General features: G+C 37.8%; 1 protein-coding gene across 1 annotated transcript in view; it reads left to right on the top strand.

Annotated features, from left to right (window-relative positions):
- The first annotated feature begins 2,337 nt into the window (after nt 1–2,337).
- The window catches only part of rig (gem nuclear organelle associated protein rigor mortis), a 72,757-nt gene continuing 52,091 nt past the window's right edge, over nt 2,338–23,003 (top strand). Inside the window, exons 1-3 of the mRNA XM_083134194.1 lie at nt 2,338–2,612; nt 10,499–10,846; nt 15,141–15,384. Of these exons, the coding sequence (XP_082990320.1) occupies nt 10,520–10,846; nt 15,141–15,384 (571 nt within the window). The 5' untranslated portion in view covers nt 2,338–2,612; nt 10,499–10,519. The remainder of the gene's footprint in view (nt 2,613–10,498; nt 10,847–15,140; nt 15,385–23,003) is intronic.

Genomic DNA, 23,003 nt, shown 5'->3' with positions numbered 1-23,003 from the left:
TTATGAACCGAAAAATGCCACACAAACTATTCACAAAAGGTTTTTAAGCGAAAATTGATCCACAAACCATTCATGGAAGGTTAAGTTAGGTTAGGCAAAAATAGAAAATTAAATTGGGGGAAAAAACCGCTCGCACGTCATCTTGTAAAACTACAGTGTGGTTGCTACACTAACACTTATTAACCGAAAAAAGATAGTTTTTAGGCTAACACTGATCCACAAACCATTCAAAGAAGGTTAGGTTAGGTTCAGTTCGGTTAGGCAAAAATAGAAAATTAAATTGGAAAAAAAAACTCGCTCATACGTCATCTTGTAAAACGACTGCGTGGTTGCTACACTGACAGGGGGTTACATATTTGAATGCACAGAACATTTGATTCACGTAGTTGATGGTAATGGTGGCACGAGCTATCGTGCAACGGAGATACATTAATGTCGAAAATGACATTATTTACCGGCCGAATAAGTTGCACGAATTGAAAGAACACTATTCCCAGCTTCCAAAAGTCCACAGGAACTCAATTCCGTAAGTACTTTCCCATCATTTCTCCTGTAAATTTGAAGAATTCTGTTTTCACTATATCTAACTGTTACCAAAAGCAGAATTTATACTAGCATTAACATGAACTCATTTCCTAAAGTATATATTTTGGTCCTTTTCATCATGGACGTAATGGCATTTTAACTTTGTGTTCTGTAATTTATCATCAAATTCTAAACAGGGTCATTCCATGTGAAAATGCTTAAAGAACTAAACCTGACCCACCTAACTACGAAAGTATGAGTGCAAAATGTGCAATTTTTTCAACACCTTTAAATTGCAGTATTTTGGCAATCATGGCACCTGTAGAAGCTTATTGAACAAAATCTTCAAACATTTTGATACACAAATGACTGGTGTCAAGCACATGGGGCCGTTTACCCACCATACCCCTCCTGAATTACATTGACATTTATATTAATCGACAGATTTTGATGTTTTGCATAATATAAAATTAGTTGCAGCATGCGGAAAACACAAATAACTGAGATATTCGATCATAAAGTATGACCAGCAAAAGCAAAAACCTGCCATTTTGGAGTGCTTCCGCCGCTTGTTATTATTAAAACCCTTTGTATGCACACTCAAATAGCAAAAGAACAAGTCGATAATAACTATTGGTACCAAACCTAACCTAACTATGTAAAATTATACTTGCTGTTGTAGAATGTCGTTTTGGGTGCTAGATTCAATTGCGCAAAACTTTCAGGCTCTTATTGGTAAAGAAACACTTTATTTCACAGTGGCACATTTTCGCGAGCTAAAATCAACTGAAAACGTTCACAAACAACAAAATATTCATATACCATGCAAAACCTTTCACATTCTATAGAGGGTGTACACAGGGTCAAGGGTGCCAAACTCCACAGTATGTGTTAACAGACGTAAATCGAAATCGAACCATGTAAAAATTACGTACGTAGCATGATGAAATCGCAATAAAACAAAAGGAACTTGGGCCCCAAAATCACTATAAATTGGGTATTTATGAAAGAATGTGGGGGTTATACGGATATATCACTGCCTCACATAACACACTCATATCAACATGTTTCAAGAAGCTTGCACTAAAATATCATTAACTATTTAATGTAAAAAAAACAGTGCATTAATTACAACCCCTCACAGAAGAGGTTTATTGAGAAATATTAATCTGGCTAGGTCTAACATTGCATTTAGAGGGGTGTAGGGGTAAATTTACAGCCAAAGTAACTGTAAATTGGGCATTTGTGAAAAAATGTGGGGTTTGTGCTGATAAATCACTGCCTCGCAGTACATACCCATATTAACATGTTGCATATTGCTGGAATCTTGCACTAAACGATCATTACGCCAATGCTAAGGTTTCTCTTACAGACATTTCTTTCGTCACAGCTCCTCTTCCATTTTTCAGTATCATAATTTTATACTCTAGTTATTGCATTATTGATTCAACTGTCTTGTCTACTCACTTTCGGCGAGTTTGTATCTTGCAGTTTTCAATATAATTTTATACTCCAGTTATTGCATTATTATCATTATTGATTCAACTGTCTACTAACTTAAGGGAGTTTGTAAAAGGATTTCACCTGAAAATGATATCAATCCGACAAATTATTCACACACTTCTTTATAATTAACATATATTCAATTGATATACAGAATAAGACAACAACAAACAACACGCTTCGGTATCTGATCTTCATTTGTTTACATGACGATTGCGCGAGGCCCCTTAATTAGGATTTCATCATCACTTCCGGTGCTAGTCCTGTCCTATGTGGAAAAAGAAATTTCGCGTCCCGTACACCCCTACCAAGCACTGTTCGCATGATTTAGGCACCATGTAGCATGAGACTGTTGTATTCTGTTTGGTTGTGCTGCACAGCCGTATGCGGCATTATACTGACGCAGTATTCGTCGCATGCTACATTCAACGGTATAAAGTGGTTGCAAAGAAGAGCATAAAATGGCATCACCAGCACTGTGCTTGCGGCTTTATTACGAATAGTGTGTTTTTGAATTTTGATGTCAACTTTAAACATTTGAATACTGCTCTTTTTTCGTGGTGATTTTACGTTATACATTGGTGGTAAGTATATTTCAATTTTTATAAATTCTATTTGTAGCGTAACACCAATATTTGTGCGTATCTAATAAGTAATATCTTTTTTTTAGGCTTACATTCCAATCATTGTGGTGGTAATATTTTTAATATTCGCAGGTGAAGTTGACAGCGTTTGTACGTGTAAGTAATTATGTAAATGCGGTATTTTGTTATTTAATTGCACCTAAGCTAGATCCATATTGTACAAACGTTTGTATGACGGTTTTGTATAAAGCATGATTATTGATCGGGTGTAATTCCGTAGTGTCCACCTTCTCAAAAGGGCAAAATTTCGTGTTTCCTTTTTTTGGCTGAAGAAGCAGTGGTAAATTTCTTATATCCGGAAAACGGATTTCTTGAAATTTACAGGAGAAATTACTTACCGAATGCAGTTTCTTTATAGTTGTGGAAGTTCGGGGAAGTGTTTTCTCGCATCGTTCATTGAATTTGGGGTACTACTTTACTATACCGGAGACACCTATCAATGATTTATTTCGCAATTTTTTAGATTGCTAATGTACTATTCTGGGTAACACTTTACTATACCGGAGACGGATTTCTTCAAATTTACAGGAGAAACTACTTACGCAAATCATTTTCTGTAGCGTTGTTGATGTTCGGGAATGTAGTTTTGATCCATTTTAATGCGAATGCATGTGGTTTTCTACGAAAATCTATTTCCGACGCGCTATTGCTTCTGCCGCCACATCATGATGTGTCGAGGATGCGTCGTGAAGTTGTTGCCGGGTGTGGAAGATGCCGTGGAATTTGTAATTCCGATGTTGTTCGTATATGCTAAATTGAACGAAAGGAGTGCTAATGGAACCTAACCTAACAGGCCTAACCTAACCTAGTAGGCATACCTTGTCCCCGTGATGGTTCGTGGGGCTATCGTATGTAAGAAATAGACATTATTTTCGTTAGAAATCCATTATTTCACCTAAAGAAATGTTCTACAACGCAGAATAGTACGTTATCAATGTAAAAAATTGCGAAATAAATCATTGATAAGTGTCTCAGGTATAGTAAAGTAGTACCCGATTCTGCATTGCGGAACGTTTCTTTAGGTGAAATAATGAATTTCTAACGAAAATAATGTCTATTTCTTACATTAACGAGTACTTACTGTTGTTCCTTATTTCCCACAAACCATCCACGGGTAGCCCCACGAACCATCACGGGGACGAGGTAAGCCTACTAGGTTAGGTTTCATGAGCACTTCTTTCGTTCAATTTAGCATATACGGACAATACGAGAGCGTATTGTGCTCTCGTGCAGAAAGCAAATGGCGGCAACAGCAATAGTGAGTCGGAAATAGATTTTCGTAGAAAACCACATGAATTTGCATTAAAATGGATCAAAACTACATTCTCGAACATCATCAACGCTACAGAAAATGATTTGCGTAAGTACTTTCTCCTGTAAATTTGAAGAAATCCGTCTCAGGTATAGTAAAGTGTTATCCCATTTCCGGCAAGGTTAGGTTAGGTAAGCATAGTTAAAAAAAATTCTGGTAAAAAAAGGCATGTTTGGAAACACTGGCGAGACCTCGTGATTTTCCACGCTCGCGCCATCTGCAGGTACATAATGGAAAGAACGGCATAATGTTGTCGCTTTGCACAAAATGCAAGTTTATTATATCAAAAGTGCTTATTTCTTGTTGAGCAGCATTCTACGGTGAGAAAATACCTCCACGAACTTTCAAAATACTACAGAAACTCATTTCTGTAAGTAGTTTCTTTTTTAAAAATGAAGAAATGTCTCTGATAAAACAGACATTTACCGGAAATGGTTCGTGGGGCTATCGTGAATGGTTTTTGGGGCTATACGTCAATGGTTTTTGGTGCTATTTGTCAATGGTTTGTGATGACACAATGAACATGAAAGTAGGTATTTTTTGGTTAAAAAGGTTGAAACACTGCATACCCACTCCAAATCGACAAAACACAAGCACGACGTGCGATGATCCACAGCTGTGCGCACCATATCGTATGTTCCGCAACAGAAGAAAGGACCCAAAAGAATTACTCGTAATGTGAAAAATCGAAGTTATTTTCGTGTAAAAAGCATAATGGCACCTTCAACTATGTTCTGCAATACACAATTGGTAAGTACGAACCATTTAAAACTAGAAATGTGTCTCCGATATAACTGACATTTACCTTGAATTTTGCCGGTAAATCATCTATTTTTCAATACTAAATTTGTGACCGATGCACAAAAGCTGTTGAATCCCTTTCCTTCCAGATGGATGTTGCCTGTGTGTGAGGACGTAATCACGGTCAATGCCGGTCAGTGTTTCCAAACACGTGTTTTTGTAACTGATAAAGGTTCGTTTCCGCAAATGGTTTGTGGGGCTACGCATTTTTTTTTCTAAACCAATTTTTAAATATTCTAACCAAAGCGTGACCCAACCTAACCTAACCTTACCGGAAATGGTTCGTGGGGCTATGTATAAATGGTTTGTGGTGCTACGTAGGTATTTTTGGGTGGAGTGGGGTGCAAACACTGCATGCCGAGTACGGTAGTGAAACTGACCGCCATTTTGCGTGTTAGAGAAGACAAAAAGAAACTAAGAAAACTTACTCGATATGTTGCAAATAGAGCTTATTTCCGTGAAATAAGCGAAATGCCACCTTCAACAATGCAGAATACGTAAGTATGAATATTGAAATTAAATGAACTAGCAAATTTCAGCCGTTTCCCGGACACAAGCAACATCTGGCTGAAAGGAAATGGATGCAACAGCTTTCGTGCATTGGTCACACATTTATATCGAAAAATAGGTGATTTGCCGGCAAAATTCAATGAACGATGAGAGAGAACACTTCCCCGAACTTCCACAACTATAAAGAAACTGCATTCGGTAAGTAATTTCTCCTGTAAATTTGAAGAAATCCATTTTCCGGATATAAGAAATTTACCGAAGCAGTTATTAGGAGATAAGGAAATGCATCATAATTAAGCAAATAAGCACAAGAAAATTTGATGGCGAGAAGAATTCAGGGTAAAACTATCAAAGCCGGAAATCGGATTTCTTCAAATTTGCAGGTGAAAGTACTTACGGAATTGAGTTTCTGTGTAATTTCGGAAGGTCGTAGAAGTCTTTTCTCATATTTTTCAATGTATTTGGCCGCTAAATCATGTATTTTTCTATAATAATGTCCGTCTGATGCACGAAAGCTGTTGCTTGCATTTCCATCCATGTACTTGTACCGGATGTTGCGAGCATCTGATGATGTAATCCGTGGTAAGTGTTTCCCAACACACAGTTTTTTCACTATATTGTCCAACCTAAAGCAACCTAACCTATTCTTACCATGATGATGCATGGGGCTATCGTGAATGTTTTTCGGGGCTATTCGTGAATAGTTATATGATCCAGAATGGTTTTTGGGGCTATTCGTGGATGGTCATACTATCCCGAATGGTTTTTGGGGCTCTGTGAGAATTTTTCTCTTAAGAAGGTTGAATCACAGCACTAGTCAAGATTTGCCCGCCATTTTGCGCATTCAGGAAGCGAGAAAAGAACGAACAATAATTACTCGATATTTCGACTATATACTAACTTCGTTAAAAAAAGCAAAATCCCTTGTTATACAATTTTTCGCAATGCAGAATAAGTAAGTACGAATGTCAAGAATTACAGAATAAACGAATTACAGACAATGCCCGGCTTTGATAGTTATACCGAAATCAGATATTCGATTAATCCACCAACTAGTAATTGTCGGTAAAACTTTGATAGTGTTCCAACACCTCTCACTCATTTATTTCGTCATTTTTAACATTCGTACTTACCTATTCTGAATTTGCGAAAGATTCTTCAATGTGCTTTTTTGCTTTTTTTCACGAAAAAAGTTCAATTTTTGACATAAAGAGTAATTATTAAATCATTGACGCTAGCCCCAAAAACTATCCACGGGTAGCCCCACAAACCATTGATGTTAGCCCCAAAAATTCACGATAGCCCCATGAACCATCACAGGGATGAGGTATGCCTACGAGGTTAGGTTAGGCCTGTTAGGTTAGGTTCCATTAGCACTCATTTCGTTCAATTTAGCATATACGGACAGCATCGGTTTTTATCGATGAAAGAAAATACCAACAAGAACTTCTAAATGGTACACTATCGAAGTTTTACCTAATTGTCTTCCAGATGGGTGACTTGAAATGCTCTCCTAGGAAGAAGCATTTAATTAGGAAAATTAGCTCAGAAATCATAGTTTGTTGTTTAAATACACCGGCAAACCATATTAACAAAGGCTGCGACTATTTTCACCAGGGTCTGAAAACAGCACATGTGGCTATTTTCACTAGCAAAATAATTACCTGAATCATACCATAACTCGGTGGTTCCCAAAGTGTGTGCCGTGGATGGCTTACAGGGGCGCCGCAAAATGTTCTAACATTTTCACTGAAATGACACTTATTCCAATGTACCTAGAGTTACCAGACGTCCGGTTTTTCCTGGACATGTCCTACATTTTAGCCTTATGTCCAGCGTCCGGGAGGAATTTGAAAAATATCATAAATGTCCTACATTTTGAGCGTCACATAATATTAATTAGGAAAGTAGGTAACAGAAGATAAAAATCATGCAAGTTGCAAGTCTATAAACTGTGGTTCCAAACTCAATAGTGATATTTATTTTGATTCAGTCATTGCCCAAAAAGAAAGAAAGTTTGTCCTATTAAAAAAAATAATGGAAAAATGGAGCAATTAATTTGATAATTTCAGTTCAATGCCTGGGCAGAATTTCTTGTCTTTGGGTTTATACTGATGTTACAAGGTGTTGCCCATTCTTATTCAATATAATTTGATTTTAAAGCAGGGGTATAGAGAACATAGTTATTCAGGGTGTCTGCCAGTCAAGAAAGTCATGGAAGTCAAGAAAAAGTAATGAAATCAACAAGTAGGCCAAGAAGTCAGTAAGAAGGCAATACATTATTCTTGTGATGAAGAATTTTTGCTATCATAATGATTTAATTTATTTTACTTCACTTTTTTCTGTCCCTTTGGCTAATTGCGAAGATGAGGATGAATGGTGGTAAGCAAAGATGGATGAAGGGACAGTCACAAACAGAAACCCCACATAAGATTATACTGGCTGTGAGTCCAGACGCCAAGGCCTCGCTTGTCTGCCAAACATAGTTCAGGATGCATTAATACCAGAAAACATATGTAATTCTCTCCTTAAATTCATCTTCAGTTTTTATCTTAACTGACCCTTTATTAGGAGTTTTCATAAAATAAATATTTATTTTCTTAATTACCAATTTCCAACTTTACCTAAGTAGGGGTTGAATAAATAAACGTTAAGAAACAAAGGTCTAGAATAGTCCAGAAAAGATCAAGAATTCTGGATGTGTTCTTTTGGTAGACATCCTGTTATTGAACTAAAAACTACCCAAGATGAAACTTCTGGAACAATTTTAAATTACGGTAATTGCTGAATATTTGTTTGCCATTACAGGTCATAATTAAAATGTTGAGAGAGTGCTTTCATTACCACCAGCACAATAGACTCATGAGAGAAATGATTTTTTCATAAAGTCTGTGAAATGTTTGGTACTGGTCCCTATAATTTCAAAGAGTTTGACTGTCCACTCTAGCATAAATATACAGTTTGACTGTCCACTCTAGCATAAATATACAGTTTGACTGTCCACTCTAGCATAAATATACAGTTTGACTAAACCTGAAATTTTGATAAAAATTGTCTCCTCTGAGAAGTACCACTTAAATCATGTAGTAAGAGGTGTATTGATTAGTATGATTGCAAGTTTTGAAATGTTGCATTTAAAAATTCATTAAGAATTTATTTTTTTGAAACTTGAAAGTGTCATTTTTCAACTACTTTCTAACGTGTTCTATAGAAATATGTATTATTTATTGAGAATGTTTTGTGTCCTACATTTTGACTTAATGTCCTACATTTTGGGACAGCATGTCCTACATTTCCCTTACAGCGACCTGGTAACCCTAAATGTACAGTATGTGCTTATTTATTCCTTTTTATGTGTAAAATGTTTCTGAATTTGAAATACCTGTGTGTTTATTTTTTAACTTAAGGCAAGCAACCTAACCACACTAACTGAGCATTGCAAGTGTTAGATAAGCCTACATTCTGACTTTGGCACCCCTGAAAGAATCTTGAAATGGTAAGGGCACCATGAAAAATTCTTGAAGCACTAAGGGCACCGTGAAACAAAAAAGTTTCGGAACCCCTGCCATAATGTATTTTATCTTATTTTATTTTATTCATTGGCAGTGTTACCAAGCTTACTGCTCAGAAGTTATTTTAACCCTTAAACGCATGAATTATTTTTTTCTTGTTTTGAGCCTAATATCTGTTATGTACTAATAAGTGATTTGGAATCATTTTTTGAAAATTTTCATTCTCTCTTTTCAAATGATGCCCCGTTACCATATGGTAATGCTATGCTACAAATTGATTTATTATTAAAAACTTGGAATTTTTTGAATTAACCTTAAAATTACTTCCAAAATTTGATTATTTTTTAAAATAATACAAATATTATAGATCAATTGTACATTAATCTCACATTTTCTGAGCTAAAGGAGCTCCAGTATCTATTTAGTACATAATGATTACTCTATATTCACATATTGTTTATCATTCTTGGGTATTCACTTGTCATAGAAACTTTGTATTGAGTTGAATTGAAGTTTTTAAGTCCACTTTATGCACAGAATAGCTAATCGGGACTGGGCCTACAATTTAAAGTTAGATCGAAACCAATGTGCCATGTACCTCCACCATGTATTGAACCTGTGACCCCTTGATTACAAGGTGATGACATTACCACTACGCAATCGGGGAGGCCCTTGTCATAGAAACGTATGAAACATGGAACGTGAAGTCCAACCACATATTTCATATGTCCAATGCGAACACTACTGGTGGACCACCAGCATACCACACATCTTTTAAAACCTTCCTTTGTGTTGTAATGGGCCACCAAGCTCCCTTAGGTGCAACACGAAATGATGTCATATAGTTTTGAGCGATATCCATCCAAATTCAAGCTGGGAGAATTTTTGTGTTGGTAAATAGCATAGCATGGCCGAGGAGAGGCTAGAAAACGCTCTTCCGATGTGCTGACGCCTGTCCCAGCAACGTGACTCCTCTCAGGACACCCTCTTCCCCTGCGTGACTTGGCTGCCAGCCCATTACCACTATCATGTGAAAACTGAAGCCGGAAGATTATTTTAGTGCGTTCATTCCCTTGCTAGAAAAACCTATGCATATCCTAGAAATGAGAAAATAGCGAAAAAAATAGAATGTGATTTTTGGAGGGCTGACCCCCTCCCCCCATATAACCGAACTAATATTAAACCTTGCTCATTGTTTATTACATACCTCATGACTCATGCAGAACTCAAAACTTGTATATCCGAACATAATCAGAATCACAGTATGTCCAAAAAAGTTAGATACTACATGCAAAAGCATCTTGTCACCTATAGGTGACAGTCCGTCGTTGGCGTAAATACAGGCTTTTAAGGGTTAAAGAACCAGTAACAACATGAATAACTATGCAATACAATCTAATATATGGCCAACTCTATCATATTGCTGCAATTTTAAAAATTCGGCTAACAACAGTGCAAAAATTTCTGATGGCATGTTTATTATTCTGATGTAATGATACAGAAAACACACATACGATGCTCGTTATTTTTCTTAAAATAGGTAATGGAAATTTCCATAAGCGAACTCAAAATTAGAATTGAACTGAATTTGAAAATTCAGATGCTATAGCAACTATGCACCCTGTATGTTTCTACCCCTGGGTGGGAATGTTTCTTTTATCATGTGTACATGTGTCTTCTTTTCTTTTCAGGCTGTGTATGAGTAACACAACATGAACAAGTTCACTTTTCCACCGTCCCCGAATTGGTTTCTGAGTAACGCATTAGCGTGTTTAGAAGATGGCACCACAGCCTATGCATCAGGATGCATCATCGTCCTGATCGAGCCCATCCCCTACGATACGGATACCAGCACCAGTCCAGTTTTTCATCTCCTGCCTAAGTTGCACAGGGAAAGAATCACCGCTGTCTCATTTTCCCCAACAGTCAAGGATGCAGCAAAATATACAAACTGCCTGGTGTCTGGTTCTGACGATGGCAGAGTTCTTGTGTGGGACTTGAAGGAAAAGAATGCAATTCTTGCTCATGCAACACATGAGGTTAGTGTATTTCATAAATGTGCATCTGTGAATTGCTTGAAATGAGTGACTGGGCTGTATCTACTGACCTGTGGTTATTAGCGGATAGTGCCCCTTCACCTCTTATACCCCCACCCTCAATTGTGATCGCAATACTAGGTCAACACTGAAATTTTGTAACTAAGACCAGGAAACAAATATGGGACCACTGATTACCCAGAGGCTACAGGTTTGAGTCCTTTTTGTGTTGTTACACAGTTCATCCTTATTACTTAGCAACCCAACCCAATTAGTTTTGAGGTACCAATAACTAAATAGTAGGGATGGGTCGATATGTAATTTTTGGCCGATACCGGTAAAGTACCAATACCGATATTCTACCAATCCGATTTAAAAATTCAAATGGTCCTTGAAGATCTGAATGGTTCATTGACCTCTTTAATAAATGCTTGTTTCCAGGTTACTGCAGTGCAAAAGAAGTTGCATACTTATACATTTACTTTTTTAAAAAATAGGGCATGGATATTATCCATAAAAATTATAAGAAAATGGTAGAATTTTGCACTGAATTATAAAATAATCTGTAATTTTACCTATAAACCGATATGTGTATATCGGCCGATACCGATGAGAGAACTGATTAATCTATCCCATCCCTCCTAAATAGTAATAAAAATGTCCACATATTTCACAAAAGAAAGGTTTCATGTATTCAAAATTTAATCAAATCTATACATATTAAAATAAAACGGATAGATTGACATGCCATAGTTCCTGTGTTGTACCTCCTTTATAGCATGGTGACTAAAACTATTACCTTGTACTCAAGGGGTAGGCATACTGCAGGGCATGAAATTTCAAGTTTGAAATCAGTCGCCGGATGAAAATCTTTGGTCGCCACTATTTTATATTGATAAATAATAAAAATATGAGCACTTATTAAAAAGTTAGGAATTAATGTTTGTGTAGCGCTGTCGTTCTGCACTGAAGTACCACTTATCAATCGCTGCTGCTGGGTCAAACTCTGACAGGGAGGATGGGGGGGGGGGGGCGTTTATGGAAACTCTGAGCAAATCATCCAGTGTCTCAGTCTTCAGAGAGTTCCTGTAAGTAGTCTTGAGTCTGTTGTGACAGCTGAAACCTCCCTCACATGAGGCTGTGCTCACTGGTAGAACAGCACAAAATGTCAAAATCTGGAGCAAATTGGGGAATCTTGCTGAACACTCCGCACTGTGGATCGGCACTATGGATCTTCTCCAGCGTCTGATTCAAAGCTGGAGAAGGAAACAAAAGTTTGTATTCTGTCCACTATGCTGACAGAACATCCATTTTCTCATTATAAAGGCTCGGGTTCAAGTATATGTAGAGCTTCTTTATCTCTTCTATCCCAAACTGAAGAATATTTTCTTTGGGAGGCCAACCCAAGGTGTCGAAAACATGCAGAGATGCAATCGCATCTGTTGACATAGACGGCAATGTTTCTGTGATGTACACCTTCGCATTGTTAATTAAGTTTCCTCTAACAGTCTGAAACTTTTGCACATCCCTGATCTTCCCTGAAATGGATACATGGTCCAAGAAATCTTGTTCGCTTGGTCCAACATTAGATTCCAGGTCAGCCAAAACTGAAATACAGTGTTCAATTCTTATTTTCAGAGATGCAATCAAAAGATTCTTATTTTGTAGTGCCACGTTTAAAGGGTTCAATTTCCCGTAGAAATCCAAAAGGCAGTACAGAAGCTTAACAAATTTAAATTGCTTCAAACTTTTCTGCAAATCCTTAGCTATAGCGCCATCATTCTCTTTTCTATGGGCCACAATAGCTTTCCATGATTGCAAGAGAGCTCTTATTGCACGTTCTTTGCTGGCTAACCACCTAATAGTGTGGATATCACTCAGTTTTAGAATTTCTTCTATAACTTCTGCCGTTTCTCTCAAGAGGTGAAGTCTTGAGGCATGTTTGACACACATTTGAAACAACGAAATTTTAGTCGCCAGCCCAAAACGTTTGGTTGCCGATGGCAACCTGGCGACCGGAAATTTCGTGCCCTGGCATACTGCAATGTTGGGATCCCACTTTAAGCTGTAATAATTCTTACAGTGCCATGTATGTGAAAAGCTAAGTATTTTCACTAGAGCTCAATAAGCTCATTAATTTTTCAAAACTAATATTGAGTGAATTTTTTTTTTGTTTTTTGGCAAAAAATTCAAAGTTTCACAGCATGCCTAGCAAATATCTCGACATACCCATTGAGAACCACTGTTTTAACAACATTTATATTCAGAATTATCTGGGGCATGTTGTTTCATATCACTTCCTACTAAAAATAATTCTGCTTTTGACAAACTAATACCCTTGAAGCAAACTCACATGTGCATTGTATACAAGTTGTAGAGGATATTCACAGAACAAACCCAATTTGGTGTGTTTCATGCAAGAACAAACATATCGCATCACACAAAAATCAACTTTAGGAATACCGTAATGAACTTCACAATCTTAATGTGTGTGACCATTGTGTGGCAATCAAACGTAACAACTAAAAAACCTATAAATAGTATCACATTAAGCATGTAACATCTGAGCTTGGGACTGACATAGAACTATTTTGATCAATTTTAATTGTTACAGTGTTCAATTAAAATAGCAAAACTATCAACATCCATATCATTATAAAAGTAATTTTAAAGTAAATTCACTTCGGCCATAAATTATAATATTTACAGATGTTTCATCTTCACAAAATTGACAAATTTATTGAAAGAAATACTTAATGCTAGACAAACCTGACAGAATATTAAATTGTTAGATAGGTAGCAGCACTTCATGTATTTTAATGTAGTATTCACTTTCAATTCTAGATCATTTTCTGTCCCCTGTTCATTCAAACAAGCTTCGTTTCTGACACTTTTCTCTCTATTTCGTTCACTCCCCTCTCATTTGCACTTCCTTGATTTTGTGTCTATGCTTTAACATATATTCACTTAGTGCAGTTTTTAGCTTTTCCTCTTTGTTCTCTATCCTATATTATCTAATTATTTCATTGATACTTCTCCCAATCTGTCTATATGTTTGGTTCCACATCTACGACATTCTACTTCTTACAAGGAGAGGGCACAGCTTGGGAAATGGAGCTTTGGACGAGACTTCGTGTAGTGGTAGGGTACGCTACAGGTATTGATATGCCAAAGTACTAGCATCTACTAGCCAACAATTTTCGAGAAAAAGGACCTCATAATTTCGAAGCTTTCTAAGCATGCCTCAAGAGGTAAAGATATTGTCTGACTGCCAAGTGGCCTGGTGACACTGTGCATATTAGTTTCACACACCGAAGGTTCTAGTTTCAATTCTCGTTTGATTGCATTTACTTTTTTTATTAACTTCAGCAACTATAAGTTGTGTGGGATCCAACGGCTTGAAAGTTTCCGTACGTTCAGATGACCATGCAAAATCGTATGTATTGCTTTCATGTCAATGTTCAAGGATGCCTGAATCTCAGTATGTCACATGCCGATCTCTCTCAATCATTTCACGCACAACATCAACATTATTGGCAACAGCAGACGTGGATGGACAACCTTCACAAAATTCATCACTGAGAAATGTGCGACCACGCTGGAATTCGGAAAACCAATTGTACACAATACTATTGGATGGTGCTTCATCCCCAAAAGCCAAATGAAGTCGCTCCATACATTTGAAATACTAAAAAATCATTGCCCAAAAGTGTTCACGAGAAATTTCCATTTCTCACATGAAACTACTACTTCAAACTGCTGTGAAAAATAATCGAATAGCAGAACACTAGTGCCACTGTTGGTGGTAGTTTGCAGAATCTTTTCCAGCAGCCCTCGTATAAGGTGAGTGCTGAGATGTCACTAATTTCAGTGAAACAGTACATTAAACCTAAGAGATGCATGGCCTTTTTTGTGATGCCTAAAATTTGTTCCTCAAATATGAGCTTTTGCTTGAAAAGAATGCCTAGGTGTTTATGAGAGGATACTGTTTTGATGTTATTGCCAGAGATGGAGCAAGATGACTTTAACAGGTTCTCTTGAGAGAGATAGTGAGAGTAGTACACTTTTCAGGATGTAATGTAAAGTCCCATGCCAGACACCAGGAAGTAAATGTTGTTATGTCATTCTGAAGAAGAGAGTATTGTTGGCTTGAAAAAAATTCTGGGACACCAGAATGAAACGTCAACACAAAAATAAAAATCTCTTTCATAGTAATAATTTCTGTATTGTTTGGTAATATTATCTTTGTGATATGTTACGTATGACTTATATATTTGTTCTTTTGCATGTTTTCCAGCATCATAAAGTGACGTGTGTGGATTGGTCACCAAGAAAATCAGATGTGGTGATATCCGGAGACGACCAGGGGTGGTTAGTTTGTTGGGATTTATATACAAATGTAACACGTGTGATTAATCTTGCTGGATTCTGTGGTGGCCATGGGAGACGTTCAGTGTTGTCCATTGCTTGCTGTCCACACATGGACGATGTTGTTGCAATTGGCTGCAGAGAGGGCCTTCTTTACGTGTTCGATATCAGTAGTAAGTTTGAACAAGTCCATGCACTATTATTTTCTGTTGTATTACCTATTACAGTGTTAGGTTTTACTTAGTATGATTCAGCTTAGCTCTATTATGCATTAAATTTCCATGGTCCCTTGAAAAATGTTTCAGAGTTCTACTGCAATGATATAAACAGGAACTGTCTCTTTAGTGACTAAACATGATATTTAAATGTACTGCAATTACATCCTTCTCAAGAAGTAAGAATACAATTTATAAGTAGGCAGATTTAATGCTCTATACAATGGCCTGTAGTAGCTTAGTTAGTAGAGCGTGTGGCTACCATGTGGGTCTGGGTTCGAAACCTGGGGAAGGAGATCTAAACCAGGACTTTTTAAAATATATAGACATCCTATATTATTATTTAATTACCCTTTCATTTCTCTATTTCTGTGTGGCTCTGAGGCCCATCCAACCTCTTATCAGAGAGTACCTGGGGACATCCCAGGAGGTAAAGGTGGCCAGGTGTGATGTTTATCACATCGTCCCAAGTATGGCCGAGATCAAGAATTTGTTGAGCTCTATCTACATGCACAAGGGTACCTTTACCTATACTGATGTTTTATTGCATAAAGTTTATAATGTGGGAAAATGAAAAAAAAATGATATTCTACTGATATTGTGCATTTTATATTCCAGCTGGGAAAAGTGTTCACTTGTGTTTAACATTTAATTTAAGTATGATTTAAATGATGATGAAAATATAAATGAAACAGACAAAATAAGAATTGGGAGCACATACATAATGCAATAGAATCAGCAGCTAAAGAAAGTATAGGATACCATAAACCAAGAAAAAGTAAGCCATGGTTTGATAATGAATGTCATAATCTAATAGAAATAAGAAATCAGGCTAGACTTAGGTGGTTAAATAACTCTGATGATACAAATCTAAGCAATTATAATAGAATAAAGCGAGAAGTTAACAGCACGTTTAGAAGTAAAAAAAAGAGCTTACTTGAAAAGCAAAATTAACGAAATTGAAACAAACAGCAAAACCAAAAATATCAGACAGTTATATAAAGGTGTAAATGAATTTAGAAAGGGGTGGCTACCTAAAGTAAACTTGATAAAAGATAAAGACGGTGATTTTCTAGCTGACCCAAGCGATATTCTAAATAGATGGAAGAACTACTTTAATGACCTTTTAAATGTTCATGAAGGAGATAAATCAGAAGTAAATGATGTGCACACAGCAAAACCTTTAGTTCCAGAACCTAACTTGACTGAAGTTAAAGATGCTATTAAAATGCTAAGAATAACAAAGCACATAGATTTAATACCAGCTGAGTTAATTAAATATGGTGGAAATTCGTTAATATGTGAAATTCATAAATTAATTTGTTTAATATGGAATAAAGAAGAAATTCCTCAACAGTGGAAAGAATCCATAATTGTTCCTGTGTTTAAAAAAGGTGATAAAATGAACTGCAATAATTACCGTGGAATTTCTCTACTCTCAACAACATATAAAATATTATCTAACATTCTTTTAACAAGACTAACACCATATGCTAATGAAATTATAGGTGATTATCAATGTGGATTTAAACACATTAAATTATAGGTGATTATCAAAAACGTAACAGATCAACTACAGATCAAATATTTCACATTAGACAGACACTTGAAAAAAAGTGGGAATATAATCAAAATGTCCATCAGCTATTCATTGATTTCAAAAAAGCATATGATTCGGTCAAAAGAGATTAATTATATAATATATTAGTCGAGTTTGGAATACCTAAGAAGCTTGTTAGTATGATAAAAGTGTGCACCAGTGAAACAGAAATTAAAATGCGTGTGGGTATTAATGTGTCTGACAAATTTACAATTCATGATGGGTTAAAACAAGGAGATGCATTATCTCCATTGCTCATTAATTTTGCCTTAGAGTATGCTGTTAGGAAAAGAAACTAACGAAGGACTAAAATTAAATGGTGTGACTCAGTTGTTAGCATATGCAGATGATGTAGACTTATTAGGGGATGATATAAATACAATTAAGAATAATGCTAAAATATTTTTCAAAACTGCTAAAGAGATAGGTTTGGAAGTTAACCAAGAGAAAACTAAATATATGCTTACAGGCCGAAATCAAGTGTTAGGTAATAATCAAAATCTAATTATTGATAACAACTCGTTTGAACTAGTTTCCAAATTCAAATACTTAGGAGTAATATTAACAAGTGAAAATTATATTAAAGAGGAAATAAAAAGTAGGCTTAATTCAGGAAATGCATGTTACTTCTCTCTTCATAAACTATTGTCTTCTCGTTTAATATCTAAGAAACTAAAAGTTAAAATATACAAAACAGTAATTTTGCCTGTAGTATTATACATGTGGCCGCGGTGGCTCAGTCGGTAACGCGTCTGACTACCATGCTCAAGGTCCCGGGTTCGATCCCCGGCCGGTTCAAATCCGGGAACTTTTCTAACGGTGGAAGCGGCCCCGGCGCCTACCCAGCGTCGAATAACATGGGTACCTGGGGGAAACCCTGGGGGGTAAAGGCGGTCAGTGGCGTGATGCTGATCACATCACCCCCACTCACGACCGGATCAAGAAAGTGTGGGGCGTTACCCCCACACCCCCTATACGCCTTCATGGCGTGGTGCTATGCACAGGGGAACACTTTACCTTTTTTTTTTTTACCTTTAGTATTATACAGGGTAAGTCAAAATGATGGACCTGATTACAGAAATTTATTCTGTAAAATCTAAAAAACATTGTTATTGTGGGACATGCGCTTCGAAAGGTTAACTTTCAAAGTTTAGTCTCCACGCAGTGTTTCTACTTTCTACCGCTAGGAGTCAGCAGCGAGCAGCAAGCAGGAAAATGGCGTTGACTGGAGAACAGATATCTTTCTGTGTGCTTGATTATCATGTGAACAAGTCTGTGATTAGTGTGCAATGGCATTTCCGAACCAACTATCGGAGAGAACCACCTACGGGGAAGGCCATTCGTAAGTGGTATGAACATTTCAGAGATCGGGCTGCATCTGTAAACGAAAATCGAATGGCCGTCCGTCGACTGGGGAAGAGACAATGGGACGAGTGCGCACATGTTTCATGCGGAGTCCACAGAAATCCATCTACCAGGCAGCGAGAGAACTTCAACTTCTGCAGAAAACTGTCTGGCGGGTTCTGCGGAAACGTTTACAAATGAAACCCTACTGCTTGCAACTAGTTCAAGCCTTAAAAGACACTGATTATGCTTTCTGCGAGTCCTTCTGTGCTGATTTCCTTGCATTAATGGAAAAGGATGGGTTCTGCGAGAGGTTGATGTACAGTGATGAAGCAACTTTTCACCTTTCAGGGAAAGTGAATAGACACAACGTAAGGATTTTGGGAATTGCTAACCCCAATGAATTTGTGGAACACGAAACGTGATTCTCCCAAAGTGAATGTCTTTTGTGCCATTTCCCATGAAATGATTTATGGGCCCTTTTCCTTCCATGAACGTACTGTGACAGGACTTGTTTTCCTTGATATGCTGCAACTATGGCTCCTTCCACAGCTTGCAGAGGATAGCGCAGATTTCATTCTCCAGTTGGATGGTGCCCCTGCGCATTACCATGGCAGCGTTTGGGACCATCTCAATGGGGCATTGGAACAACGTTGGATAGGCCGTGCATCTCCGGAGGATCGACCTCTCCTTCATTGGCCACCTCGTTCCCCCGACTTGACCCCTTTGTGATTTCTTCATTTGGGGTTTTGTCAAGGATCATGTTTACGTACCACCACTTCCAACAACATTGGATAACCTGCATGCCCGCATCACAGCAGCCATTGCTGATATTGACCGCAACATGCTACACAAGGTTTGGCAGGAGATAGACTATCGGCTTGATGTGTGCCGTGTTACGCGAGGTGCTCACATAGAACATTTGTGATTTGTTTGAAAAAAAAAAAACTTTGACAGTTTACCTTTCTTATCACATGTCTCACAATAACATTTGTTTATTATATTTCACAGAATAAATGTCTGAAATCGGGTCCATCATTTTGACACCCTGTATGGGTGTGAAACTTGGTCCCTTACATTGAAAGAGGAACATAAATAGAGAGTATTTGAAAATAAGATCCTTAGGAAAATCTTTGGACCTAAAAGGAATGAGGAGACAGGTGAGTGGAGAAGACTACATAATTTAGAACTACATAATTTGTATTCATGTCCAGATATTATTAGAATGATTAAAGCAAGAAGACTTAGGTGGGCAGACCATGTGGCACGAATGGGACAGGAAAGAGGAGTTTACAGGATTCTTGTTGGGAAACCTGATGGTAAGAGACCTGTAGATGGAGGGACAACGTTAGGATATCAGTAGGGATGAAAAAGAGTATATAGATCTTGCTCAGGATAGGGACAGATGGAAAGCCTGTGTTGCTGCAGCCATGAACCTTCGGTTTTAAGAAGGCTACAGAGTTACAGTCAACTCTCGATTCTACGACCCCGGGTATAACGACCCCCTCGAAGTAACGACCCTTTTCCCGGGAATCGTGAAAAATTTAGAAAAAAGTTGAAACATTTCGAAAAAAAAGTTGAAAAATTGAAGGAAATCCGCCGAAAAATGCGTTTTTTCCCAATCATTCCCTTCACGAGTGCTCTACCGCTCACAATTGGGTCTGAACTAAAAATAGACACCACTACACCATGCTTGAGTGATATCCAATAGCACTTGACCTCTGCCCCCCCCCTCCCTCAAGCGCACCAATGTTACCCAAAGCCGCTACCCAACGTGCCAGGGTTGTTTTGCCACGCTTTCTCTTGGATACCCGAGAAGAGAAGATCGAATGTGCTTGGATGTTATTTTAAATCAACCTTGACTTGTTTCCTTGTCCTAAGAGCTGCTGAAAACTCGAAGGTGAGGGGTGGGGGGGGGAGCAGCCCGAAATGACTGCTGGACTTGCAGTCTTTGGCAGGTCAAGCTCTTTCATCGATAAATACACCACCTTGAGAGATAAGATCGCAGGAATGTTCCAAAATACAGATGCGTGGCACCTGGAAGTCTAGCCCATCTGTCCAGCTCTGACCTAGATTTCAGTAGGTTCCCGTGAGTGAGCAATTCTCGACCTTGTAGCCGACAACTTCCAGTAACCACTTTCATTCAAAACGTGTTCTTTGTTCCCTGCAACACTTCATAAAAAAGCGAAACTGTTAGAGATAATCAAAGCCACATAGGCGAACTAAAGATCGTCAACCCGCTTAATGCGTTGTCATCCAGGTTTCCACAAAAGTTTACTTCGATCTTACGTGCATCATAACTCCCGTTTCCCACTTCATACGTTTTCCTAATTCTGTCGTAATATCTGCCAAAAAAATGTTCCGTTGGCTGACTGACTTCTCCCCTTTTTCCTGTCAGCAAAGGGGGGAGGGGCAATTTTCTTGCTCGTGTGCCCAAACGGGCTGATTACAGGCGAGGGTGGAAGTGGACCCACCCCTCTTCCTTTAACGTCTAAAATGGGGCAATCAGTTCTGAATATATTCTTGAAAACGAACAAAAACAGAATAAAAAAAATAACCCTCCCCCCTTTTCCCAGCTTATTCTCCGCCACTGGTGTGCACGGCAATGTTGATAATTGCAGAATTCAGGTCTTTTTTTATGCTGTTGTCTGCATAAGAAATATTACCCGTATTATTATCTGTTGCATGGTAAAACGTAAAGCAAGGGTCATTTCTTTCTTCTTTACACTGCTGTTAAAAGTTCCGTCTTCTTTAAAATACTGGGACTTTTCTCTTCTGCCACCTGTTGCTCGAACTTCCAGCCGGTCTCTTTGTTTTTACTGGCGCCAGTGTTTTGTCTAGCGTCTGCAAAGCTCTTGCTTGCCGATAACAGCAATGACTCATCCAGCGTGAAGAAAAAAGTTATTGTTTTGAATCTCGCAAAGCTGTTTTCATTTGACGATAACGAAATTCGATCTCCAGAAAGGAAAACAAGAGTTAAAACAACTTCAAGTTCTGCGCCTTCTGATGAGCAAAACTGTAAATTTAATTCACATCCGCTTTTCTTCAGAACCATTCATGTGAAGAAAAACAAGTGCTCAATGTAGGAATGGTCGCTGAGATTGATTAAAAAGACATTATTCAAGGGGAAAACTTTTGGAGGAGTGGGTGTTTGACATCGGGAATACTCCTAAATCCAACATTAAATCATCGATTAACGTGAGAGTAAATAACGATCTACCATTTTGATATGTAAAAGTGCGCAGCTTCATAAAGCTTGTTCATTTTATGCTGATGGGCTAATCGGGACTAAATATACAGTTTAAAGTGAAATTCAATTCCAAACCTAAATGACTTTCGACTGGGACGCTGTTTAATGACGTGTCCTAGAATACACATTGGGTGAAGACAGATCGCAAGTTGCACATTTCCTTTTTCACACGGGATTACAATGCAAGTCAAGGAAGGAGTTTGGACTGCTCCCTTGAATGGGGAAGGGGGGAGGGTGAATGAAGTTGGTTGAAGCAAAGAAAACTTTTTTTTTTGCGATGTATTTTACACAGCCGAACCAGAACGAAAATTACAGCCCCACCTTTTTTTTTGTCTGGTGCCTATAAAGGTGTAACTGGTGTCAAGATTCTTCGAGTTTCGCTTCCAGAGATTGTTTTCCTTTCCATAGGTCTCCGTGCAAACGGCTTTCTCATGAACTATAATTGTAAGAATTTCCTGGAAAAGCAACGACTGTGCACAATTGAAAGAAAGCAACATTATTTTTTGTTCTATTTTCCTTCTCGCAACACGCATCCTGTGCATAACAGGTTGTATAACTACCAGGATAAATGGTGTTACCATCTCCTATGCATCTTTGTGTCCGTTTGAGCTCCGTTTAAGCAGAAAATTGGGGCAAATTCCAATAACGACCCCTTCGAAATTACGACCCTTTTCCCGGGAACTGTGAAAGGTCGTTGAATCGAGAGTTGACTGTAGTTAGTTATGTAAAAATGCTAAGTTTACTTGAATTCCCCTTGTGTCTTACAATTCCCAACATTTTTATTTTAAATACAAATATAACAAATACATATGTATTTTTTTAATACAGACACATGTAGTGTCAAATTATAGCATTTCCAAATACAGTGGGGGAAGGGAGGTTTTTTTCTGTTTGTTATTTTACATTGTTTGGCTTAATTTCATGAGCATGGACGTCTGCACGATTTTTCCAAAGGGGGGGGGGGGGAAACTAAACCCTTTTTTTCTTCATAATACTCTTGTCAACTTAAAAAAGATTGCTTCAGTTTGAAGTTTTCATTTTCCTGCAATGCACTTTCAATGATTAACATATATTACTGCTACTGAAATGAATGTGTGAAATATGTACTTTCAGATAGACTTTCATTTCGTGCCCCCCTGTCCTGACGTTCCATGTCCATGAGGATGAATGGTGAACCAATAAAATGATGAAAGGACAAGCAGAATTATACATCTGTCCTTAACGAGCATAACACACCTTTGGTTTTGCAGTGCATTATGCTAACCACTCTCCTACTTAAGCCAGCAAAGCAGGTTTTCAAACTTTTGTCAGGAGGCATCAAGAAGAGTAGCTGTGCACAGCTGAGTACCCATGATTTTTGTGGGTGGATTACGTCTTCTTTTT

This window comes from Lepisma saccharinum, chromosome 13 (assembly GCF_977018435.1).
Source record: "Lepisma saccharinum chromosome 13, izLepSacc3.1, whole genome shotgun sequence".
In the NCBI taxonomy this organism is placed as follows: Eukaryota; Metazoa; Arthropoda; class Insecta; order Zygentoma; family Lepismatidae; genus Lepisma; species Lepisma saccharinum.
The sequence above is the reverse complement of the archived record's forward strand: the minus strand, read 5'-3'. Positions and strand labels throughout refer to the sequence as shown.